A 21,497-nucleotide genomic window follows, 5' to 3' on the forward strand; every position below is an offset into this window, starting at 1 on the left:
ATTAGGTAGTGGGTACAGCTGGTTTGTTTTATTTTTCTAATTAGACAGGGTAAACTGTTGTTTTAGGGTTGTGTATGTGAGGCCATGAAACAGTCCCCAGCAGCTAAATACTTTTATTTGATTTTGTTTTGGATTGTGCAGGAGTACTTAGCATTATTGGCTGCGAGTGTACCCACTATATATTTTTTAATTCAACTTCTTATTCCCTAAACTATATTTGCATGTAATATAGGCTCAATGATAAAAGCAAATCTCATTTCTAAGCGTTTATTACTAACACAAATCAGCCCTAAAGCCAAATATTAACCATATTACATATGAATGTTTCCCTAGTTTCCGAACATTAGTACGTTTGATTTAGCTCATTGCAATGCCTGCATCATTTTAGGCCTTCGTGCAGACTCGCTACTGGAGGCAGGAATGAGGTTGGCTCCAGGAGAAAGACAATCAGGGGATGGCACCTCTCTTCCCGAGACTCCCAACAACCTCACAAATGTACGTACTGGCCTGTTTCCACTGGAGTCCAATTACTATTTGTGGAACAAATTAGAGCAAAATGTTTTTTTTTTACTTTTCCACCACACAAGCTATCTGCCGTATACGCTGAACTGGAGAACATGTACGCTGCCAAGAGATCCAAGTCCCTGAAGACTCGCCCTCCTCCGGCCCCTGAGACTTTGCTGGATCTGGACCCTCCGTCCCGCACAGGTTCCCCTACAACACGGGCTAACACAGGTAGCTCCACCAGGACCTGCTTCTACTGTACTGATGCTGTCTTGAACACATCACATGCAATATAACCTTCCCGACTTAATGCATGCATCATGCTCTGTCTTTCTCAAAATGGGATATGATAGAGAGAGGATAGGTGGAATGATGAAAAGTGCTGCAGTGCAACAATGCTAAATCCCCAAGCAGCTAACCCATTTCTGAATCTTATGAATATCCTTGAATTTTACATTGATGATGATATTTATATTGTATAAAACCCAAAGCAAGGTCGACCTCTGAAACTTTTGAAACACTCAAGAGGCCTGATTCCTCAAAGCAGGAAAATTTGGATCGAGTGAATGCAACTTTTTTGCTGAGTAGGATACCAATATAATGGATCCAAACTTCCTGTAGCACTTTTTGGCACTCGAGTACCAGTCGAACTGATCAAAATGGTGGAGCTGGAAACCTTTTTTTTCTCAAACATTCACATGCCAAGTAGAAATCCTCTTCTGCTTCTGTTACTATTTACACACCACCATCACCATTCTGCTTTGAAAACACAAGTATCACAGGGATTTTCTATTCCAAACCATACTGTGGAAAAATGGCACATACATGCATATGTCTTCCTTGTTGTAGGCAGTCGTAAAGGCCCCCCGCCCGCTATAACCTGGCCAGAGCCTCTCCCGAGCCCTCCCCCTTCTCAATTCTATCCGTCAGGCCTGACGAGCCAAAACAGCGGGGAGTCCAACCCATATATCAGCCTGGACAGTCCACCACCTTCACCGCCGGAGCTCATTGATTTCCCGTCAAGCCCGCCGCCACATCGTAGCAGCAAACGGCGATATACCTTCTCGAAGCCACCGCGCTCTGAAGACACCGACCGCTTTCTGGACGCTCTGAGCGAGCAGCTGGGCCAGCGAGTGGCAATCGTTGATGATTTTCTCACGCCTGAAAATGACTATGAAGAGGTATGTTTGTTTATGTATGTATACGTATATTTATTAGTGGTGGCGTATTAGTGTGTTAATTTTGAGTTAATTTAAAATGTGCATAATTTCACAAATTACTTCATGTTAAAGATTAGACAGCTCTTAATATGAAAAGAAAAATGCACTGAGCTGTTACCGTCTTACAAATGCAATTATGCCATCTAGTGGCAGATAACCTCAATACAAATCAATATAATGCTCGTTTTTTACAAAATAGTACATCATTTTAATTTTAACTCAATTTTTTTTTAATTATTATTGAATTACTTTATCAATGACTGAAGATGCAGCCATGTATCTATTAGTTTAACATTTTCCTACTTTTATGTTAAGTTGATGAAAAATGTGAAAAAATTATTTATTGTACAACATGAGTGAAAAATTTGAAAACAATATTTTATTGTACATTTAGAACAGATATAACATTTGTGAGTTAACTATTGAAGTTATGAAATTAATTACAATTAAAAATTTTAATCGCCTGATAGCCCTAATATTTATATATTCTTAAAGGGGAAGTCAAAGCCAACGTTTTCTAGATTACTTCTATACAGTCCCACTAGTCTAAACACAGTACTCTGATTAATATTATGTTAGTGGAATTGTGGAATTTGAGGCAAGTAGCAAAATCCACCCGTTTTTATCCACGTCAGTAGGCGGCCCTTTTGCCACTTGCTGCAAGGTAGTAACCAGTCATTTACTTTCTGAAACTGATTAGATCTTCTTCTAGCCTAAATAAATGGTCACATCATGGAAAGAGAAATTCATTATGGGGGAGGTGATTAAATTAGCATAACACCACGAGGGCTCACTCATAGAAACATGATCAAAAATAGGCAAATAAACAGTTTAGTTGCTTGTTTAATTTCACATTTGATGGGTGGGGAGGCACTCCAAAGACCTCAACTATTAGTATACGAGCAACTATGAAGTTCATTTTCAAATGTGTCCCCTTTAATGACAGGAGGTTGTGCAGATGTCATTCCCAGATGAGGAGGAGGAGGAAGATAATGATGAAGAGTTAGGAATGGATGAAGAAGAAAACGGAGGATTCGTGGGTCCCGAGCTAAGCAGCCCGAGTGACATCCAAAGCAGCAGCGGGGACGATAACGCTTCCTCCCTTACCTATTCCTCCTCTTCTGACCACATCCCTCCGCCCCCCATGACGCCTCCTCCACCTCCGCCCGTTCAGTTCAATGACTCGCCGGCTCCTCCACCTCCAGCTGCACCTGCACCATCTCAACCGCCACCACAACAGCAGCAGCAGCAGCAGCCTAGCTACACCCCCGAACACTTGCCAAGAGCTTACGTGCCCATCCGCCGGAAATCTGGTCCTCCTCCCCCACCCCCGCCCCGCAGTAATCCGCCACCAAAACGACACTCCTTGCATAAAGTGCTGCCCTCTAAAGAGGAGCTGCAGGTCCAGGCTGCCATTGAGGAGCTTAAGGCCTATCAAGAGCAGCAGTCTTACCAGTCCTACGAGGAGCAACAAGCGTATAAAGAGAGGCAAGCGTACGAAGAGCTGAAGGCCTTGGAGGAACAGCAGTCGTATCAGGAGCAAATGTTGAAGGAGCGACAGGCCTATGAGGAGCAGAAAGCATTCGAGGAGCTGAAAGCGTTCGAGGAGCAAATGTTTCAGGAGCAACAAGCCTTCCAGCAAAGACAAGAGCAAGCCTACCAGGAGCAAAAAGCTTATGAGGACCAACTGATGCAGCAGATCTACCAGAGCCACCATTCAATGCCTGCCCAGCCCACCCAACAGAAAGCCCACTCGCCTCTACCGCTCCAGCAACTCCACCAGTCTTTACCTCCGCTCCCTGCACCAGAATCCACCAACCACCACCCTCACCATCCTCTTTATATGATGCGGCAAGCGCAGCAACAGGTCCACCCGGGGCACCACCACCGACGCTTGTCCCGGTCGGCCCCGCCTCCGCATCACCCGCCTCCTCTACCCACGGCCACTCAGCAATATCCCGAGGCCGTTTACCAAAGCCACCAAAGCCTCAGAGCCCAGCCTCACCATTCGTCAGCCGAGATGCTCCACCATCCCTCGGCAGAGATCATCCACCAGTTCCAACAAGCGCAAATCCACCAACCGTCGGTGGAGATGCTGCAGATGCAACAACCCAGCAGCCACTACTCCTCTGCGGAAATTTTCCACCAAATCCACCAGCCCAACATCCACCTCTCCTCGACGGAACTCCTCCATCAAGGTCATCAGGTGATGCAGAGGCAGCCTCACCACTCCTCCACCGAACTTCTCCATCAAGTCCACCAGATGCACAGGGGGCAGCCCCACCATTCGTCCACCGAGCTGCTCCATCAGATGCACCAACCTCAGCCCCACCACTCCTCCATGGAGCTCCTCCACCAGTCCCATCAGATGCACCAAGCCAAGCCCCATCATCACTCCTCCACTGAGCTGCTGCATCAAATCCAGAAAGAGCCTCCCTCCCAACCGGTGCAGATGAACCGGGAGAGCCACTCCCACCAGAGCCGCAGGAGTCTGAAAAGTCACCACCAGACCCAAGCCTCAGCACAAGCACAGACGGGCCCCCAAACGCATCACCCCCAGCCCATCAAGCCATCCCCCCAGAGGCCCCATTCAATTCAGCAAACCCACCACCACTCCAGCACCCCTCACATCCACCACATCCACCATATGACCCCGCAACCTCCGCCGCAGGACTACCAGCACCAGATTCATGTGATCCACCCTCCGCAGCAACCCCACCGATCCCACCCGCTCCTGTCCACGTTCCAGCCACTCCAACCACACCAGCCAACGCTCTCTACGTTCCAGCCCCTGCCCCAGCAAGGCCAATCGCAGCACCAGGCCCCGACGGTCACCCAAACAACCCGGCCCCATTCCCAACCGTCCCACCACCTGATGCAGTCTCAACACCAGCCCCAGCACAAACCCACGCAGAGCCAAACTCAGCCCCAGTCGCTCCCCCACTCGCTATCTGACCCCACCGAGCACCTGGAGCCTCCACCGCCACCACCTCTGCCTCCGCCTTGCTCCCCTCCACCCTTACCCAGGCCCACCCTCTCCAGGATGGACTCCCACCACATGAGTGTCAAGAGGCTGCGCTGGGAGCAGGTGGAGAACTCTGAAGGCACGATCTGGGGCCAGGTGAATGGTGGGCTGTTTGCATGTGGGGTATGCAGACTACATTTTACAATTTCATAAAGAAAAGAGTCTTTAAATGTATACGATGGAATCGCCAAAATCATTGCTGTTGGACAGACTCCTCACATCTCAAAAACGACTACTTTTCAGGAAATTAGAGTTGCCAAACACTGCATCATTCAACTTGGTTCTATTCTCCATCACTTCAGGCAAAAAGCCGACGACTCGCTTAATACAACATAAAAAAATAAATAGCTCCCAAACTCTTTTTCAAAGGTCTGAATGCCATGAACGATGCAATAGAAAAAAACCATGAGCTGACTCAGCAGTGTCATAAGCAGAAATTAATCTTAATGCAAGTTGTCTTCGTGGCTGACCACTTCCTTCTGCACCAAAGCCTAACAGCTGTCCATTTTTAACAAAACAGGCTCACTCAAATGTGTCGAACGTAAATATTTTCTTTTTATCATTATTATTATTATTATTATTATTATTTGAAGAACATCCAGACTTTCAAACTTGAGAGGACTTAATGCTGCACGGCTCCTGCAGAATAAAAGAAGAGAGAAAGAGTCTCAGTGTTCAAAGTTCATGAGCATGAATAGATTTGTTCTCAAGCTATTTTAAGTTGGAAATAATGTGTAAAAATAACAGACATGGGGACAGGCCAATAGTATGGTTTTGTGAAAAATATTAAATTGACCATATTTGTGGCACTTCAACCTTAGAGTGATAATATGGTGGTTTACTTCTTTTTCAACTAGGTCTGCCAGTTAGGAATAACTAATGAATCTTTCAGTGGATGTTCCTTAATATTAGTCCTGCATTGCAACCTTGTCGTATGTCTTGGTAGTTGGGCGCAAATTCTGACCATGAGAAACTGCATGACATGGTGAAGTATTTGGACCTGGAAATGCACTTTGGGACACAGAAAGCTTCCCGTAAGTTTACCTTTGTGGGCTTTACTTGTGGCATGCTGTGTATGCCTCTCTACTGAGTAATATTATTTCCTGTTAAAAGACTCTGTGAGCCATTTTCAGCAGCAAAAAGTTACTATTTTGGCCAGAATTAATGTGATGGCTTTGTTACCTTTAAAAACTAATTTTTCCACTTGCTGTCGACTGAAGATGACATCACCTGTGCTGAGGAAACAGTTAACGACCAATCACGGCTCACCTGTTTTCTGGCTTTGGTCAGCAAAGTGAGTCATGATTGGTCGTGACATGTTTCCTCAGCATGAGGTGATGTCATCTTCAGCCGACAGCAAGTGGAAAAATTCCTTTTTAAAGGTATTAATTGTTCATGAAAAATAATGAAGTTATAGACAAAATGTTATCTTCTTATTGTTGAAAATGGCTCAATGAGTCAAGTATCCCTTTAAGTGTTTGTTTGTTTTTTAATGTGTTGTATACCTCTATTGCAATAACTTACTTTTAAACTCACAATTTTTAGTGCTTGCTCCAGAGCCCTTACCACACCTGGAAACATTTAAGAAAAAAGACGTAATTGAAATTCTGTCCCACAAGAAGGCCTACAATGCATGTAAGTGTGGAATTGTGCACTGTGTACTCACAATATAATGTGACGTTCAAGTGAATTGAACCGTTAAATTGAAGTAGTCTGTTGGAGATTGTTAATGATGCTCTTGTTTCCTCCCCATTCTTGCCCAGCCATCCTGATAGCCCACCTGAAGCTGTCCCCCGGGGGGCTGCGGCAGGTGCTGATGAGCATGAGCTCCGACAGGTTGGAGCCGTCCCACATTAAGCAGCTGCTGCTGTACGCCCCCGACACAGAGGAGGTCAAAAAGTACCACGAGTACAGGGAGGACCCCGGAAAACTAAGCGAACCAGACCAGTTCGTATTGCAGGTACCGTATCAATTGGGTATAAATTTGATTTTTCATAGTCATAAAGCAACTTTAGGTATTCAATAATTTTATGTAAATTCTTAACTTTTCAAACTAATGAAACTGAGTCCTTCTCCACTCTTTTTTTTTTTTTTTTTTTTTTGTATGTTCAGCATTCGGAGCGTGCATACATATTCATGAATTTGCAATGTTTCTTTCTTTATTTCCCTTGAACTTAGTTGCTGTCAGTGCCCGAGTACAAGACCCGTCTGGAGAGCCTCCTCTTCAAGTGCTCACTGCAGGAGAAGACGGAAGAGCTGAGGGGAGCCTACGAATGCATTAGCAAGGCCTCCTCAGAGCTCAGGAGCAGCAAGAAGCTTGCAAAGATTTTAGAGGTACAATCCCAATCAGAAAGGGGAAAGAAATCATTTGATGCTTTTCTTCTTCTATTGTTCTTGTATTGTTGTCATTTTAAAATTGACGTATTGACGTTACACTTCCAATATTGTGATTATTTCTATAGTTTGTGTTGGCCATGGGGAACTACTTGAATAACAGCCAGCCAAAAACCAACAAGACGACTGGCTTCAAGATCAACTTCCTGACAGAGGTACACAAACCAGCAGAAGAATCCAAATTTCCTGCCTAATGCTTGGATTTTGTCTTTAAGATTCATGCTTTGCTCCCTGAATAATAGGAAAAGAGACATACAGTATGACGCATTTTCCCACCAATTAAAACAGCTTTCTGGTGTCTGATTTTCCCTTTAGTAATTATTGCCTCAAGTAATGTAACGTTTTTCTCTTGCAAGATAATTGCGAATAGAAGCTTTTCAAACTGATAAGAGCAGCCTGTCCTTCATCTTGGCAAGTAGGCCGTAAAAGTGTCTCCTGTACTCGGCAAAAATGCAAGATAGCGAAGTGCTGAGTGAATCACTTGCTAGATTCCACAGTAGAAAATCTGCATGTAGTCCTTGCATCCATGCTTTTTTTTTTGTATTTCGGAGGGAGGTGGCGACCCCCTCCCAGGTCGAGAAATAAAAATGTTACCGTTGTGATATGATCAGCGAAGCAAGAAGACAAAGAGGATAGATGCTTTGTTTTTTTCTCTCCTAGTAGTTCTTAAAAAATCCCGCATTTCTGCAGCTGAGCACAACGAAGACGGTGGATGGGAAGTCGACATTCCTGCACATCCTGGTCAAGTCTTTGTGCCATCATTTTCCCGACGTGCTGGATTTTTCCAAAGATCTCACCAGGGTTCCTCTTGCAGCCAAAGGTGATTAGTGACATTGTATTCAACTTTGTGACCTAACCTATCACAATGTCATGATTTTATCATTCCATCAATTCAGTCAACCAAAGGACGATCACATCTGACGTGAACGACCTGCACGGAACCATCCAGAACATCCGCGCAGCCTGTCAGAAAATGCCCGCGAGCGCCGAGGATCGCTTCGCCACCGTCATGAGTGTATCTTTCACCGTTAGTACAAGCTTGCAAGAGAAAAAAATGAGCTGCTCATGACCCTTGACCTGTGCAGACCTTTCTGGAAAACAGCCATCCGGCCGTGCAGTCTCTGGAGTCTCTCCAGCAGAGCTCTCTGGAGGAGTTTTCTCGAACGGCCTCCTACTTCGGCGAGGACGGCAAAAGCACCAACACGGAGGCCTTCTTTGGAATCTTTGCTGAATTCATGAGCAAGTTTGAGGTGAGGATGAGAAATTTCAAGTGTGGATGCATTTATGTTTTTTGGTTGGTGGTGTTTTTTTTAAGTCTTCCCTTCCCACAAATAGATACGCTTTACAAACGTTAATTTCCTTTAATGGCTAACTTAATGGTGTGGAGGTAAAACAATTCCAACAATGCCTCAATCATGAGTTTTATTGCTACTTTCACAAAAAGCTCATCCTCATAAACTTTTATCGCTTCAATCACCAAAGCATCAACATCCTGATTATTCAGTGCTGCAATACAGTCAGACACAAAGCAGGCAATATTGTTGTAGTGACTGCTACAATGTTTATTGATTTATTTACCACAGAGGGCTCTGAATGATCAGCAGGCAGCCGAAAACCCGAAGAGCCCGAGAAGTCCTCGAATGGCCTCCCCGCTGGCCTGGTAGCTCCTGCACTTCCAATTTTTCAGCCGGCACGGCAACAAACACTGGCCAACAGCTTGATGTTTCACTCTTTTCAAGCCTCTTTATGCCGATTGTTTATATTATTCCTATTTGCCAGGGGAGTTAACAACCTTTATTTCCCTTACTTTCACTTTACAGGGACTTGATTAAAATTGGTGCCACTTTTGACACTGTAACTTCATCTGGCAAAAAGGTCGGTATAAACACTTCCGTGATTCTGTTCTAGTGCAATGTACTTCATTCGGTACACCTGCAGATTTGTCACAAATATTCCGGACCCCACAAGGGCAATAATGTTCCATTTTTAATCAACACCCATAATTGAACAATCTTAATTGTAGTAGTTGTAGTTTGCAGTCCGATTATGAAGGTGTAATCTAATGGCGTTTTTGGTCAATAATATAAAAGATATTTGATAGTACATCTGATATTCCTTGTTTCAGATATGCAACTCAGCCAAATCAGCTTTCGTGTATAATTTCTACTAGGAAGGAAACGTAAAAGATGTTGATGATGATCTATTAATACCAACAGTGTACAATATTTTATGTAAAGACTTCACAGTTAAGTTTCCTTTTCAAATGTCAGCAAATACATGGAGTAGGTGGGGTTGCGCTTTAACACCACAATAGTCATTCATATGTAGCATAATGTAATATTTATAGACAAGAGGAATGGGAATGGAACTTAATATGCAAATATGGTCCCCAAAAAGCTGCTGAGTGCAGTAGTAGCTTTCCGATGACTTCATGTATATTTCTTAAGCAGTCCACAACACTGAATGTAAAATGAGCTCTCAATTAAGTGTCGTTATATTGCCTATTGTCATTTTATGTTAGCTCTGATATTTTCCCTGAGCTGAAAGCGGGCAGTGTGCAATATACTGATGATTGCCTTGTGGTCAACACGTCTAGAAGAAGAAATTACGAGGAAGCATAAATCAGCGCTTTTGAATATAGCTGAACATATTTTATTTTTTGTTAAGCTTTAATATGTATGTCTTAATCTATTGGCATCAGTAATGTACATGAAGAGCTAATTATACTGCAAACTGTAATGCTTTGTAGAGCAACTATTTATTCGAAGGCCTTTATCATAAATGACAGAATATATTTATTTACTCCACTGTGCATCACGCCAGGGTGGCATAGCTGAAAATGTAGCATGGTAAGAAAAACAAGTAAAGCTTTTATTATTCGTTATCAATATCAAGCATAGGACTGGCTGTTTGTTTCATGGAAACATGCAGAGGATGAAAATATTACATTTCATTCTGTTTGGAGCCTACTGCAGTTTGCATCTGTGAAGAACAATCAGGGCCACACACACACAAATAGTAAAGGCTGATGAAATACTGGCAATACTACGACAATAACAGTCATATTTCGTGTAGAAAAGCTTACATTAACTCATTTGCTCCCAATAACGTATAAATACGTTTTTTTTATGTTCTAAGTGTCCCAAAGACGTATTTATACGTGTTTTTTTTTGGGTTTTTTTTATGCTAGAACATACAGAAGGCTTTGATGCAGCCTTTCAACTGCAAAGAACAGTTGCAGAAATGGTAGTTATTACACAAACGGCCAGCAGGTGGCAGCAGAGCAAAGGAGATCAACCAGAGCCATGTAGAAAAAAAAGCTAAATTACTTACCATTTTAAATAGATTTGTGAAAACTGATCAAACTTAGCTCTCTTCTAATGCTAATTGCTGCAAAACAGAAACAGATAGAAACAAAAAAAATTCTTGATGAAAGAAGAGACTTTACTCTTTCTTTTGATAGGTTTCATGTTTTGATAGCAATAGAACACAATATTCTGTGGGCCTTACAAAATCAGTCAAAATTCAGTAAAACAGCCGGGAACGAACGGGATTGCTTCTGTGAAAATGGCTGGGAGGGAATGAGTTAATATTCCAAGGAAAGTTGTAATATCACAAGAAAAAGACATTATAAGGAGTGAATGTCAAATCCCCGCAGTTTTTCATTCTGTATAGTAATGTTAACTCATAATATTATCTTTGTTTCAAGAAATTACAACTTTTTATTCTTGTAACATGACCACTTCATCCTAATAGCGTAATAAATTGCTTAAATCATTTTGAACATTTTCTGAGGGGGACACAACGAATTCATAAAAAAGTAAAGTGCGTTGCCTGGATTCTCACTTTGCGTCTTGCCACAACCTGGATTGCTGACAATCTACACAGGCAAGAAATAATCTGTTTTAGAAAGCTCATTGATATTTTTATTGATATAGTGATCGCGAGTCAAAAATTATTCGAAACATTTGACATTATTCCCATAGATAAATTATAGAAATGATTCTTGTAAAATTCCAACTTCATTTTCGTAAAAACGTTTTCACATTTTTCTTCTAAAATTCAAACTACTTCTGGAAAATATAATAACTTTCTGTAATATTGCAACTTCCATCCCGCAACGTAATTACTTTATTCTCACATTTGTTTTGTTGTGTCCCTGATGGATGTCTTTGTAGACATCAAATTCTTTGCCATGTCATTTTAAAACACGTCATGCCACTGATGAGCCATCTTTTGATGAGAATAAATAATCCATCTTGCTCACTCTTCTCCTTTTGTACCTAAGATGGGCTATTGTGCAGTTATGACCTGAAATGTGTTGCGTGTGAATGTTCACAGATACAAACAATATAAAGTCACTTTATCTCCTTGGGTCCAGTTGTGTGTGCATTTACTGTTTTGAGATAAGCTAACCTGTAATGTGTGCTCTCGGAATGATCATTTATACACTTCCCGTGTGCGTGAGAGACAATAAATTGTTTACAATTTAACTCATGCTCAGTGTGCACGTGTTGAAAGTGGAGTTTGATCTCCTGCTGCGTGAATCGAGCTTCCTTGCGCTCATTCACTCCTCCTCGGCTAATTGCTGGACATGCTTTGTTGTCTGTGGCAACCTACAGAGAGGTGAGTTTTTCTTTATCATATAACACAATCGTTCAACTCATGACACAGGTAAGCTGTTGATGTTTCTGTTTTGTAAATGATGTTGCTGTTTTTCGTGGTTGTGATAGATACACAATGCTTGCAAGTTAATACCATAGTCAAGGGATGAACTGGTACCAAAAAAAACAACAACAATCAGCCCTGGCATTTTGATTTAGACCGCCGGCCCACTCACTTAGTTTGTGATCTATATTGTACATGGATAAAAACGTAACAATATGTTCTATGAAGCTCCACTAGTCTAAATACGATATACTGTTTAATATTGTGTTAGTGGAATACGAGTTGAGCAGCAAAATCCAGCAGTTTTTATCAGTATCAGAAGGCGGCCATTTTGCCACTTTTTGTTGAGTGAAAATGGACATCATAGTTGCTCAGGTAACAACCAATCACTGCTGAGTTTCAGAAAACAAGTGAGCTGTGATTGGTCGTAGCCCGAGCCCTGAGCAACTCTGATGTCATCTTCAGTTGACAGCAAGTGGCAAAATGTCCGCCTCCTTAGATTGATAAAAATGGCTGGATTCTGCTGCATAACTCATATTCCATAAATGTAATATTAATCAGAATGTCATGTTTAGACTTTGAGATCACATGTAGCATATTATTGTCAATAAATGTTTCAGGCGGACTTCCCCTTTAAAACAGCACTGCATCGGCACCAAAAGTCACCGTCCCACTGGGTATCTGCTCTGTATGCCAGAAGGCCAGGCCAGGCCTGCCCGAGCCCAGGGACGGGCAACTGCCCCCTTAACGGAAATAAACAAATAAATAAATAACAGGGGTACAAACCTGTTTTTCATGAAAAATATATATCAGAAGTTTAGCATGTTTTTTTTTTGTGTGTGTGTTTTTTTTAAAGAATTTTACAGGTTTACAAAAACGTTTTTGTTCCCCAATACAGTCCAACAGTCTATACATCCATAGTTTTAAGTTGTAATATCACCATTCAGCATTAGATGGCGGGCATGACTACTTGTGCTTGCACCAAATCTTCTACTGTCCGATACTACATAATGAGTCGGCTAAATAATTTTTTGTGGATTTGGAATGACATTCAGGACAAGCATAGTACTTGAATAATATTCACATTTCGAGGGAGTTGATTTTTTTTCTTTAAAAACAAAAATGCACACAATGATTTCTTGCACTTAATGTTGGATTTCTGTTCATCAATTTTGTGCTGTCCTTGAATGGTCACTTTTATGCACGAGAGCCCTTTGCTGTGGAATTAAAAAAAGAACCCCACTATATGGTTATTTCTTTTTATTGTTCCAACCGTTTGCTTTTGAACACATAATGTAGTTCCAACAACTGGAAAATCCATTTTTATCAATGAAACAAAACCTAGCAAGCTAATTTCCTCACACTTTAGACTCATCATCTGAAGAACAATTCTGGCATACGTAAACAGAGCTGCCAGAGGTGCATTTTTCATTGGCCCATTCTTTGCATATGTGACAACAAACCCCAAAATGACTGAGACAAGTTGCCCCAAACTACATGTTGGCTTATACTTGTTCTAGTTCAAAGTTAGCTTAAAACAGAGCAGTGACTGAGGCATGACAAGATGCCTGAATCTGTACTCTAATAATTTGCTGCTAGAATTTGTCTATGTACAGTGCCTGTTTCAAAATATGTGAAGGTGAAAAAAAATGTACTTTGGGTTGTGCAAAACAGATAACTGGCACTCATGTCAGCTCACAATGTGCTAGTCTCTTCTCAGACGGTACACAATCCCTGACCATTTATACAAAGAAAACTAGTATTCCACTTTTTCGTGGTGCCCTCTGGTGGAGAAGAAAATTGCAACGTGACGACTTACCTGTGATACAACTAGCCCCGGTCTCCCCTACAAGTACCTGCCTCTAGTATAATATTACTATGAGTGGCTTGTTCGAGCAAGTTTTTCTTCAATAAATGATGAAAGTACATCACATTTTAACCACAATTGTTAATATAATGATTCTTCCCAGATGACCTTGGATCTTGAGGGAACCCAACAAGGGAGCGCCATGTCTACGACAGCGTCTCCAGGCGGAGGAAATGCTACTTTTGTAGCTGTGGACATCGTGGTACTGGTGCTCTACTTTGTCTTGGTTCTGGCTGTGGGATTTTGGGTAAGTACAAGATGTGCTGCTTATCGGGAAATATGTCATCTCATGAGCTGCAATACAAGATAAAAGATACTGTTTTAAATGATTTACGTGGCACAGGTGTGTGTTTTTATTTCCTGGATTGGTGTAGTATTGAGGATTTCTATGTTTGCAATGTGATAGTGGTGGTATTAAGGGGTAGCTGAAGTTGAAGGTCTGGGTACCAAATGCATGGCCCAGCTCTGTTAATACTGGATTGTACTGCACTCTCATACCTAAAAATATAATAATAATAATAATAATAATAAGAAGAAGAATCAAATGCTAGCCTACCTGTTATGGCCAAAGGGTGAATTAGAAATAGTTTTTCGTCACCTGACATTTTGTACACATGGCACATTTTTGGCAATCCTCCCTATTGTTAGCTTTAAGTGGCAGATACTATATGCAGAATTGTGCATGTTTGCATTGTTGTGTTGAGGATGATGCATTTTCCAGCTTCCGTTTCCCTTCTTGTTCTGTCATGTCTCTCATTAGGCCATGTGCAGGACGAAGCGTAGCACGGTGGACGGCTACTTCCTCGCAGGGAAGAGCATGACCTGGTGGCCGGTGAGTCCAAACACGTTAAGACACATTCAGACTGATGCTGAACACTTTTTATTCATCAGTAAATAGAATTCAGGTTTATTTTTTTTAATATTTGGGTAGAAAAATGGCTGCACAAATAGTCATTGTGAGGCCCCTACACGAATTTAGAGATGTAGAGTTGTTAACCAATCTGACCCATTTGCTGACACCCATGTCACTCACCAGGCCAAACGCCGCCTTTTAAAGTCGTACCCTCTCAAAGTCAGAGCTATTACAGTCGAACATGAGAATATAATTCTCCCTGCAGGTGGGGGCCTCGCTGTTTTCCAGTAACATCGGTAGTGGACACCTAATCGGGCTGGCCGGATCCGGAGCCGCAGCGGGAATCGGGGCGATCGCCTATGAGTGGAATGTACGATACGCCAAGTCAGTTACCAGTGAGAAACATGCGACTCTTCGGTGCGTCACCGTGCTCAAGTGGTCCATGTTGCTCTGTGACAGGGAATGTTCATGGTGCTTCTGCTCCCGTGGATCTTCCTGCCCATTTATCTTGCCTCCGGGGTAAGATGAGTCCACATGTACATGAATTTCATTTCATCATTTTCTAACACTTTTTCTGGCCGCTTGCTTCCAGGTGACGACCATGCCGGAGTATTTACAGAGGCGCTATGGCGGGAGAAGAACGCACTTGTTTATTGCGGTCTTGTGCTTGTTTATTTACATCTTCACCAAGATATCGGTATGATTTTTACCTTTTTGGCATATCCAAGTTTGTATGAATGAATGTTTTTCGTATGTGATGTCAGGTGGACATGTATGCAGGCGCATTGTTTATTAAGCTGGCCTTGCAGTGGGACATCTACCTGGCTATTGTGCTCCTGCTATCTGTCAGTGCGCTCTACACCGTAGCAGGTGAGCTTCCGACCCTCACCTGACTTGAGTAATTGAATCAAAAGTGATCTTATGATCACATGCATGTGAGGTGCATGTATTATTTTTGTCCACTTTGGGTCACCATTCTCACGGTCAACAGTAGTAGCTATGACTTTGAGTGTGTGTGGTTTTGTTCCTCAGGTGGTTTGGCTGCAGTCATCTACACCGACGCCGCTCAAACGGTTATCATGCTGGGGGGGGCGCTTGTCCTCATGGGATTTAGTAAGCAGACCCTCCAACGATGACGCCAGCCATGTCACGACATCTTTTATGTTGGCACGTGTTGTTTATTTTCTTGCGCTCCTGTTAAGGTTTTGCAAAAGTGGGAGGCTGGAATGGACTGATGGAGGGCTACCTCGACGCCATCCCGTCGGTTCGCGTGCCGAACACGACGTGCGGCATCCCCCGAGAGGACTCCTTCCACGTATTCCGAGACCCGGTGGACTCGGACCTCCCGTGGCCTGGCATCATCATCGGCATGTCCATTCCTTCCATGTGGTACTGGTGCTCTGATCAGGTAAGGTTTGTACCAATAACATATGGCGTCCATCACAGAAAGCTTTTTTATTTTGTCTTTTAGTGTAATTGTGTCGTTTGTCCGGAATTAATTGATTCCATCATTTCAATGCTATTATAAAAATATACACCACTACAAAAATTATTACAATGTCTACTGAGGTCCACTGTGGTCGTGATAAGTAAGGTCTGACCAGCAGCATGTGGCAAGGATCACTTCTAGAACCTCTACAACTGCTCCTTGTTGTGCAATATAAAAGAGGAACCTCAAAGATTCTGTGCTGTGGACCGGTGGGGCGCTGTGGGGGCCTGCCGGGCCTCGTTCTGCGGCTTTGGGCTCGGGGGTGCGGGCCGGGGGGGGGGGGGGGGAGCGGGGGTGCTCCGGGGCATCTGGGTTGGCTCGGCGACCGGTGGGGGTGGCCTTGGTGCTGCCGCGGCTCGGGGGTGTCTGTGGATCTCACTCTGCCTCATCGATCCTTCCCTCCTTCCTCTCTTTAGTTTTTCCTCTGATCTTTGAGATCTCTTTAATTTGTTGAACTTTAGAGGCTTCTGGGGTTGGCGTAAGACTTTGATTTTGTAACCATGGGGAAGGCAGGAAGTGTTTGGTCCGTGCTGGATTTCACTTTGATTTATCTTTCTTTTCTTTTTATCTTTTCTGACCTTTTCTCTGGTCTCCTGACCGTTTGAACCTCACGACTCTGGCGGGACGCTGAAGTATCCGTTTAGGGTGAAGGGTAATGGGATTTTTATTCGGTTTTAGGTGAATTAACACGTATTTGCACGCACACACGCGCATACGCGCATACACGCACGTACGCGCACACATGCACGAACACAAACGCACACATACACGTAAAAAAAAAAGAGAAATATGAAATGATGATAAGACGTTGAATCGGTAAGACTACTGAATGAACAATTCTGAGCTCTCTCTTAAAAAAATAAAAAAATAAAATAAATAAATAAAAACCCTCATTGATTTCATCATAATGTTGATATTTTAAGATATACACCATCTAAAAAAAGACCCCCCCCCCCCAAAAAAAAAAATCCGAAAATAAGTAAAATGTGCATCACTGAAGTCCATCTGTGTTTCTGATCACACGTGGTCTTCGATAAATAGAACATGAGGTGTGCCACAAGGATCACTTCTTGAGACTTTTATCTTTAATTGCCCCCTTTCTGTCACTAAATAATGTCCACAAATCAAAATATGTCAAATGTGCACCAGTGATGTCCGTGTGTGGTTGTGATTCAGGTGATCGTGCAGCGCTCGCTGGCTGCCAAAACGTTGACCCACGCGAAAGGCGGCTCCCTGCTGGCTGCTTACCTCAAGGTTTTGCCTTTCTTTGCCATCATGCTGCCCGGCATGATCAGCAGGATACTTTACACAGGTGGGAAATGCGTAGATTTAACAGTTAAACTAACAATTGCTTTTGCTTAAGACAATGCAAAGCATTTGCTGCCCTTTTAATGATGCATCCATCCAGATGATGTAGCGTGTGCCGATCCAGAGTTGTGCAAGCAGATCTGCGACAACCCTGTGGGATGCACAGACACGGCCTACGCCAGACTGGTCATGGAGCTTCTCCCTGCAGGTTCCTTCCACTCCACACATTTCGCCATCCCGCTTCTTTCCATCCTCCGTCTTTTTTGTGTCTCTTTCAGGACTCCGCGGTCTGATGATGGCCGTGATGATCGCTGCGCTCGTGTCCTCTCTCACGTCCGTCTTTAACAGCGCCAGCACCATTTTCACCATGGACCTGTGGAAGACGTTTCGATCCGGGGCGTCCGAGTGGGAGCTGATGATTGTGGGGAGGTGACATTTGTTGTTTTATTCGAATGTAAACGTAAAAAAAAAGAAAAAAAAAAAAAAAAAAAAAAAAGACGTCATTCTAATGAAGAAATGTGTTAGGGTGTTTGTGCTCATACTGGTGGTGGCGTCCATTTTGTGGATTCCCGTCATTCAAGCCAGTCAAGGGGGGCAGCTGTTTATCTACATCCAGTCCATCAGCACCTACCTGCAGCCGCCCGTCTCCATCATCTTCCTCCTGGGCTGCTTCTGGACCAGGACTAATGAGAAGGTAGAAAACAATAGTGACATTTGATGTCACGTCACAATTAGAGAAACATCCATTTGTCTTCCCCACCGCCAGGGTGCATTCTGGGGCGTGGCCGTGGGCCTGACGGTGGGCTGCATCCGTATGCTGTTGGACTTCATCTACCCGGCCCCGCTGTGCTTTGAGCGTGACGACAGGCCCGCCGTGGTCAAATCGGTCCATTACCTCTACTTCTCCACGCTGCTGTCCTTCATCACGCTCATCGTGGTCGTGGCGGTCAGTCTGGCCACCGAGAAGCCCAAAGCGGAGCAGGTGAGGACCACCGTTGCGTTGCTCATCTTCTCACTCGTAGACACTGACAACATGGCGGGATATAAAAAGTCTACCCCCCCGCCACACACACACTTTTCAAATGCCTATTTCTTTTTTTTAGACCAAAGTCAATCATTTCGAAAGTTTTTTTTCACCAATAATGTGACCTAAAGACTGTACAACTCAATTTATTTATTTATTTTATTTATTTATTTATATTTTGTTGTTGTTCAAGAGGGGAAGTAAAAATAAACTGAAATGTGGTTGCATAAGTATTCACACCCTGTGATAATTGGGCTGTGATATGGCTGTGTTCACAATGAGCCAATCACATTCACACCAAGGTTATTTTAGTTAACTAAAACTTACGATAATCTAAAATAAAAAAAAACTATGTAATTAACGGGAAAAAAAATGCTTTTTAAAAAACGAAAACTAACTGAAACTACATTTTATATTCACAAAACTATAATTATGGCAAAAATGTCCTTTGTTTTAGTCTTTAATAATTAATTTAATGCATGAGCCTTTGGGGATTGTTTTAAATGTGATTTTTAATTAGATTTATTTTGATATAAACTGGAAAAAGGATGTTTGAAAGTGTGTCACGCAGAAGTGACATCATCGGATGACATCGCTCGCATGGTGTTTTTTAAATATTAAGTAATACATGTTAAAAAAAACAACAACTAATAATGACACTAACTAAAATGAAACATTTATTAAATAACCAGAACTAATGAAAACTAACAAAATTTAAAAAATCAAAACGAAATAAAAATGAAAAATTCCAAAAATGATAACCCTGATTCACACTCATGTTAAATGGGAGTCAGTAGCTGTTGTGTGCTGAAGGTTGGATCCCCACGTGCAGACACAAATAAGGTTTTAACTATTTATTCACATCGAGAGGCGTAGAACAAACCTGACTAGACGAGAAACAAAGAGAGTTGCACAGAGAACAGAAAGTAATAATCCGGAGAACACACACGTCTCTCAGTTTGCACCTACAGACAGTGAATCGATCTGATTGGTTGTAGCAAGTAAAAGACTAAAGAACGACATCACAAAGGTCCAGACATCACCTAAAGGATTAAAGATCGACATCACATAGCCTAAAACTAGTTGAAACTAGATGATGGTTACATGATAGTTATATCAGTACAAAACAGACACTTGACCTCACGGTTGTGAACCCAACATAACAGGTCATCAACTCAAACTTAACCCTGGCGTGACCCCAGACATGACAGTAGCACACACCTGCCACCATTTTAAGCACCTTTGATAACCCCAAATAAAGTTCAGATGTTCTAGTAGGCTTTCCGGGCATTTTCACATTGCAAGTTTTTCAATGAGTGAAGGAGTTGACTTGTTTTTTTTTGTTTTTTTGTTTTTTTAAAGATTGATCGTCTGACTTGGTTCACAAGATTTGCACCTGTGGAGATCCAAGAGCAGACCTTAGAGGAGGTTATGGGTCATGAGATGGCTGTGATGGTGGCTATAGGAAAGAATGAAAACAACAGTACAAGAAAAGGTAGCTTTTCTATCTGGTTAACATTTTTCCATCCACTGCTTATTTACTTACGATTGCCTCCATTTTCCAGATTCCTCAAGCTCGGGTTCCGGCGTGAGGCAGCAGTCCAAGCTGGTGTCTGCTCTCTACTGGCTGTGTGGGATGGAGCGACGCGGAAAGGAGGCGGAGAAAAGTCCCGTGACGCCCGCCGTCCCCGACCTCAGCCAACTGAGAGAAAATCCACGTCTGAAACAGGTGGTCAATGCCAACCTCATCATTTGCCTCTCGGTGGCCGCGTTCATCATGGGTTACTGGGCCTGAGAGAGAGGTTGCCACTCCACAGCTCAAAGGACATCTCATTGGGTCTTCAAGGTTGTGTATACTGATTTTGACGCATATTTCCATGTTTCCATGTTTAATTTGAAAATGTGATGCTGTAGTAACTAATTTTGAGACAGATACTGTCTGTTTTGAACATATTTGCAAATTGTGCTGCCCCTTTTCTTGGGGTGATGCCATTTGGTAGATGTGGCGCTCCATGAAAAACGTGACCACTTCAGTGCCGAAAATTGAGAGTTGGCAAAAGTACTTGCATTCTGTACTTGAGTACAAGTGCAGATACTAGTGTAAAAAACACTCGGATAAAAGTTGGGAGTGCTGATTTTACGTCTTATGATTAAAAAAAAAAAGGACTAAACTGTATAAATAAAATATATAAAAGTAAAAATGTCTTTTTTTTTCTTTTTTACTGTCAATTAATATAGAGTTACAATTTAGTAGTTTTGGTGCTTCAGGTGGCACCAAAACCCAAGAGCTCAGGCGTCCTGCTTTGCTAACATTTTTAACTGAGTACAAAAAAATGCTCAATTAAATAGTAACTTATTATACTTCACCTATGCACTTTTTCAGGCAAAAAACAAACAAACAAAAAACACTAGAAGCTGGTGGTTTTCAAACTGGCACAAGACAAAATCTGCTTACAGATCAAGCTAACAGTATCAAACTAGTGTCTTATATGAGGTCATGGAAAGGGGATATCATTTCTCCAAATCTGTTGCATCATTATCCACAAGATAATTGCAATCAAAATCTCAACCGTGGTTGACTTTACGTCTTTTTGAGCTTGTGTCATCTGCTGCAGCTGAAACAAACGAGGCTATTTTAATGGGGGTTTAGGGTGAGGGCTAAAACGTTTTCAAATTAAGCGAGTAAAGTTCAAAGGTTATCACAAAAATCAAGAACATACTTTGAAAAAAAAAATCTACATAAGTACAGTAGCAAAGTAGTTGTACTGTTGTTTCCTATCAAGGGGGAAAATGAAATACCGTTTCCTGTGACGCCCCCATGATTACCAGTGCGCCTTATGGAGAAGATGAGTCTAGGATTGCATTCTGAAAAGTTTTGCATGTGGACATTTTGACTTGAGCCTTGTAAATATCGTCAGCTTGAAGTGGTATAATAATTGCACTTTGCTTATCTTTGTAAGCAAAAATCTGTTTTTCTGTATGTCGGCTGGTGCAAAATGAACTTCTTTGATGGAATTTTAAGTTCCCATCTGTCTACTCGTCCACAAATGTTTGTCAAATAAAGCTCTTATTAAAATGTGATTTATTACAAATTGTCCAGTAACTGCTTTTGTCCCGATTGTAATGATACGAATGAATGACACTA

The 21,497-nt window shown here is 42.4% G+C and overlaps 2 protein-coding genes across 4 annotated transcripts in view; both read left to right on the plus strand.

The window, feature by feature from the left end:
- Positions 1 to 11,519, plus strand: part of grid2ipa (glutamate receptor, ionotropic, delta 2 (Grid2) interacting protein, a) — a 32,679-nt gene extending 21,160 nt beyond the window's left edge. For 2 of the 3 annotated variants that reach the window (XM_077532796.1, XM_077532806.1), the window contains 13 exons: positions 389 to 495; positions 588 to 735; positions 1,354 to 1,685; positions 2,671 to 4,845; positions 5,696 to 5,783; positions 6,295 to 6,384; positions 6,513 to 6,709; positions 6,928 to 7,083; positions 7,212 to 7,298; positions 7,834 to 7,963; positions 8,040 to 8,158; positions 8,229 to 8,393; positions 8,727 to 11,519. In XM_077532796.1, the coding sequence (XP_077388922.1) occupies positions 389 to 495; positions 588 to 735; positions 1,354 to 1,685; positions 2,671 to 4,845; positions 5,696 to 5,783; positions 6,295 to 6,384; positions 6,513 to 6,709; positions 6,928 to 7,083; positions 7,212 to 7,298; positions 7,834 to 7,963; positions 8,040 to 8,158; positions 8,229 to 8,393; positions 8,727 to 8,807 (3,875 nt within the window). In that variant the 3' untranslated portion in view covers positions 8,808 to 11,519. Of the gene's footprint in view, positions 1 to 388; positions 496 to 587; positions 736 to 1,353; positions 1,686 to 2,670; positions 4,873 to 5,695; positions 5,784 to 6,294; positions 6,385 to 6,512; positions 6,710 to 6,927; positions 7,084 to 7,211; positions 7,299 to 7,833; positions 7,964 to 8,039; positions 8,159 to 8,228; positions 8,394 to 8,726 lie in introns of all 3 variants that reach the window. The other variant, XM_077532800.1, reaches the window with a different exon arrangement.
- Positions 11,520 to 12,307: 788 nt separating this feature from the next.
- slc5a11 (solute carrier family 5 member 11) lies at positions 12,308 to 21,350 on the plus strand. Its single transcript, XM_077532831.1, has 15 exons — positions 12,308 to 13,925; positions 14,439 to 14,510; positions 14,797 to 14,901; positions 14,991 to 15,050; positions 15,124 to 15,228; positions 15,296 to 15,401; positions 15,564 to 15,644; positions 15,734 to 15,939; positions 17,197 to 17,332; positions 17,429 to 17,536; positions 17,607 to 17,757; positions 17,854 to 18,022; positions 18,095 to 18,310; positions 19,715 to 19,847; positions 19,918 to 21,350. The coding sequence occupies exons 1-15, from the start codon at positions 13,782 to 13,784 to the stop codon at positions 20,145 to 20,147; spliced, it is 2,022 nt and encodes a 673-aa protein (XP_077388957.1). The 5' UTR covers positions 12,308 to 13,781; the 3' UTR covers positions 20,148 to 21,350.
- The last annotated feature ends 147 nt before the right edge of the window (positions 21,351 to 21,497 follow it).

This window comes from Festucalex cinctus, chromosome 1, assembly GCF_051991245.1.
Source record: "Festucalex cinctus isolate MCC-2025b chromosome 1, RoL_Fcin_1.0, whole genome shotgun sequence".
Taxonomy (NCBI): Eukaryota; Metazoa; Chordata; class Actinopteri; order Syngnathiformes; family Syngnathidae; genus Festucalex; species Festucalex cinctus.